This window comes from Spinacia oleracea, chromosome 2 (assembly GCF_020520425.1).
Source record: "Spinacia oleracea cultivar Varoflay chromosome 2, BTI_SOV_V1, whole genome shotgun sequence".
NCBI lineage: Eukaryota > Viridiplantae > Streptophyta > Magnoliopsida > Caryophyllales > Amaranthaceae > Spinacia > Spinacia oleracea.
This window is the reverse complement of record NC_079488.1, coordinates 100,412,699-100,416,950: the sequence shown is the minus strand read 5'-3', so window position 1 is coordinate 100,416,950 and position 4,252 is coordinate 100,412,699. Positions and strand designations below refer to the sequence as shown.

General features: G+C 35.9%; 1 protein-coding gene across 1 annotated transcript; it reads right to left on the bottom strand.

Annotated features, from left to right (window-relative positions):
- Positions 1-849: 849 nt before the first annotated feature.
- Positions 850-2,834, bottom strand: LOC110788990 (squamosa promoter-binding-like protein 8). Its single transcript, XM_021993630.2, has 3 exons — positions 2,028-2,834; positions 1,663-1,829; positions 850-1,358 (listed from the first exon to the last, which is right to left on the bottom strand). Exons 1-3 carry the CDS (start codon positions 2,609-2,611, stop codon positions 1,252-1,254), a joined length of 858 nt encoding a protein of 285 aa, XP_021849322.1. The 5' UTR covers positions 2,612-2,834; the 3' UTR covers positions 850-1,251.
- Positions 2,835-4,252: the final 1,418 nt, after the last annotated feature.

Below are 4,252 nucleotides of genomic sequence, written 5' to 3'. Positions count from 1 at the left end.
TTTTTAACCTTTTGCTATTTACGTAATGCTGTGCTAATTGCCTTATTAGGTGGAGAACTGTTTTTCTTTTTTTACTATTTTTACTGTGGTCTAGTGCTCTAGTTTTGCCTTCTTTTTCACCCTATAAAGATTCTCAGGATAAATAAACTCTACATAAACAATAAAAATTACCAAATGCATGAGGGAAATTTAGATGAATTTGACAAAAGTCAAAGCCTTCATATACGGAGTGTAGTTTAATTTTGATAGACAAGGAACAACCTTACATTAACTTTTCCAATTAAGCGCACAAGGCTATTTGAAAATGAGGGAAAGATAAGGGACTCTTTAATGGTCCCACTCATATACGCGCAGATGAACATAACCTAGTATAGGTTTGATCACAAGGTGCAAACCTTATCGGTAGGCAATATTTTATTTTATTTTGTTGCAAATGAGCCATAAAGGCGCAGATGAGAATCGATCACAAGATCACCTGAAATCGGGATGGAAGCTCTAACCAACTGAGCTACCCATCACTCTAATTGGTAGGCAATATCTAACTTGGTAAGAAGTCTTTGTATTGACTACGAGAACATAAGTTTTTGTAGGAAATTTGCTTGCACTATTGGAGTATTGGATTAAATGGAACCTTAATGTTGATAATTAAGGTATTGTTTGTTTGACATACAAAAACAAGGGAAGTTAGAATTGTTAAGGATTGCAAAGTAAGTGGGTTGTTTGGTTGACAACATTAAATTTCTAAGAACATATTTGATATATATGAATTTGTATTTCATGGGAAAATCTACTTACTATATGAACCAAACGACACTTAATTAGTTACGGAGTATAATGCTAACAAAATACTGAAGCTGAAATTACAATTTATTTATTTTTTGAATTACTAATTTTGTCGTTGCTAACATACATACACGGTTTAGAGAAACCGACTACACACTAGTCCCTTGTACGGTTCTACCACCAGTTTACAGTTTTACACTGAATGAAAGGTAATTTCAATGCTTACAACAAAAGAAGGCACATTGGGATTGTGGGTCTTCATTCTACCACAACTTAACAAGATGAATTGGGTTATATTACACATTCAAACGATAGAGATCGATTAATCTAGCTAATTATTCATTTATAATGAAATCAAAGCTAACTACGTACATTAGCTTATTAATTTAAATAGTACCACTAATCTTGAACCACAGATTGAAGTTCGATTTCCTGATCAATTGCCGGCCATTACTTCGATAGAGCTAGCTATTCGTACGATCTTTGCATGAAACTGGAATCAAATGATACTCTTGGTGGAGATACCGCAATTGTCACCGATGATGATGAGTTCATCCCTGAGTCCGAAGGAGACCCTACAAATTGTTCAAATTAAAATATCAATTATATATCACCGAAAAAATGAAGAACAAAACCTACATCATCAAAATAAACACGATACTTGTTAAATGTCCTAACATGGTAGGGACGTTTTCTGGTGGACTAATTTCAACGCTTCTAAGTTTTTATTAATAACATATCCATCTACTCGTTTACTATTATGCCAATAAGACACACAATTGTCATTGAATAATTTTAAGGAGTGACAAAATCAAAGATATTTTAGGGAAATTCAAAGTACTAAACATAGTAGATTAGTAGTAATCGCAAAAGAATTACTTAAAGTGTTTTGGGAGGGAGAAGTTTGAGCATTTTCCCCAGGTGACATGGAAAGCACAGTAGGCAATGTCCGTTGATTGTTCGATTTTCGACGTCGACGGTTGTGATCAGCCAATCTTTTCCGGCAACTCCTCTTTCCATTATCAAATTCCGACAGCAAATGAAACCTTATTTAAAATCACCACAAAAACACAGGGTTATTTTTGTATTATCACTCTTAACTACCCTAATCTAAAACCCCAATTTAACTGCAACAAAAGGACACAAGTACCCTCGGGAAACCAAACCCCAAATGATTGGAGATTTGGAGAACCGTCGTAATTACAACGGGTTAAAAAGGGTAAAAAAGGGAAGACTCAAAATACCGGCTACACTGCTGGCAGAATCGCTGAGTCAAACCGGCGGCGATGACGGTGGAAGCTTTGGAGTGAAACTCACACACCTTATGACGGCGGTGGTAGTGCTTAGCATTGCTGAGGTCAGCATTGCAACCTTCAACTTGACATTTCGGGGTGTGCAACGCAGGCTCAACCGCCCTGGAACGGCGGTAGAGCCGGCTGATGAGGTCGTCATCGGCAGAGAAGTAAGTGCGGCGGCCTAAGTTTAAACCGATAGGACGGTTGGTAAAAATATCGGGTTCAGCCTTAGGGATATGCATGACAGAGGAGAGAGACTCGAGGGTGAGTAAGGAGGAAGAGGCAGCTGTAGGGAAAGCGCGTGGGTCGGAAAATAGTGGGACTTGTTGGGGATTGTTATCCTGTGGGAAGGTACAGGGCATCGAAAATGAGTCGTCGAACATCGGACGGTGTGAGGAAGGAGGAGTGGAGAAATCATGGTTATGATTATAACTATTATGATTGTGATTATGATGGTGGTGGAGGTCGATATCGGAGAGAATTAGGTTAGGAGGAGGGGAAGAATGATTGTTGTTCCATTCGTAGCGTAACATTCTTTGTTTATTTGCTTAAAGTTGCTCGTAACTAGTAACGTAAATTAGTTTGAACAGAAGAGAGTGAGCACAGAGATCGACCATATGAGAAGGAGAAAGAGAATTAATGGATGATGAAACAGAAGGGTTGTTTGGAAACATGGGAGGAGTTTGTTGTTTGGAACATGTAAGATAAAAGAATGAAGTTGGGAAAGAATACTTTATGGAGTTTGCAATATAATGTTGCTTTCTCACTTGAGTAATATATGTCAATAAGTTATACTCCCTCCGTCCCTTAATACTCGCACCGTTTCTACTTGACACGCTTGTTAATGCACAACTTTGACCACCAATATCTTTAACTACATATTATAAAAACTTGTATAAATATTAATATTTTGAAAATATATATTAAGATGAAGCCAACAATATATTATATACTTATATACTTAACATTTGTGTAAATAGTGCGAAAAGTCAAAACGGTGCGAGTATTAAGGGACAGAGGGAGTAATAAGCATCTCACTCTTTCTTTCATGTACAGTACTTTATACGTAGTTTTCTATACTCCGTAGAGACTAGAGAGGTAAACTAGAGGTTGGAGATCGACTTGGAGGTATCAATTATTGATTCTACTCATTACTCGTTATATCCTTTACCGCATTACAATGTGTTTTTAACTGGACATGGTTTTACCTAATTTGTCATCCTAGACAATAACCATGTAGATTTGAGTTCTGGATGTCAACCACGGTCTACGGAGTACCTTAATTGGTAAAGTCTTGAAGGGAGTATTCTAGACTTGAGATCGAATCCTGTGTACACTACGTCGTTTGTTGTACGTCCTTTGTGGTTCTCTCTATACCCAAAGACAAACATGTAAGATTTGAGGTAGTCACGCAAAATAACGTTGGATCCCCAATACACAAGAACACAACTAATCAATCTTATATGAATGATCCATTTGCAATCCAATCATTACGGAGTACTAGTGTACGGAGTACATCATACATACGTAATATACTCGTACTTCCTAATCACTTGCTAATTACTTGGGTTATACATACTTTTAAGTAATTTTAAAGTGTATGATCGTTAAAATCATGCAACATTCAACAATGACATACTACGGCTCTGTTCTCTTCACCTTATTTTCACTTATTTCAGGTCTGATAAAATAAGATAAAATAAAATAAGGGCCAATAAGATAAGATAAGATAAGATAAGATAAGATAAGATAAGTTCAAGGCCAATAAGATAAAATAAGATAAGTTCAGGGTCAATAAGATAAGATAAGTTCAGGGCCAATAAGATAAGATAAGATAAGATGAGGTAAATATTACATAAGGTAATACTATAAGTTTCAATAAGATAAGATTAGATAAGGGTCAATAGGATAAGATAAGATAAGGGTCAATAAGTTCAGATAAGATAAGATAAGATAAGATAAGGTTCAATAAGATAAGATAAGTTCAGGGCCAATAAGATAAGATAAGATAAGATAAGTGAAATTCAGGTGAAGAGAACACTACCTACGTACTACCTCCATTTCATAGAGATCTTTACGGTTACTATTTGCACAAATAATAAGATAAAAGTAGAAAATTTGGTTAAAATATGGATAATGTATGAAAATGTACGCACTACAAAAAATTGTACCAT

Coding starts and splice junctions, on each gene's coding strand:
- LOC110788990 (XM_021993630.2), bottom strand. CDS start 2,611: ATGTTACGCTACGAATGGAACAACAATCATTCTTCCCCTCCTCCTAAC. Junction 1,830..2,027: donor TTCTGCCAGCAGTGTAGCCG/GTATTTTGAGTC, acceptor ATTTTAAATAAG/GTTTCATTTGCTGTCGGAAT. Junction 1,359..1,662: donor TCCCTCCCAAAACACTTTAA/GTAATTCTTTTG, acceptor AACAATTTGTAG/GGTCTCCTTCGGACTCAGGG.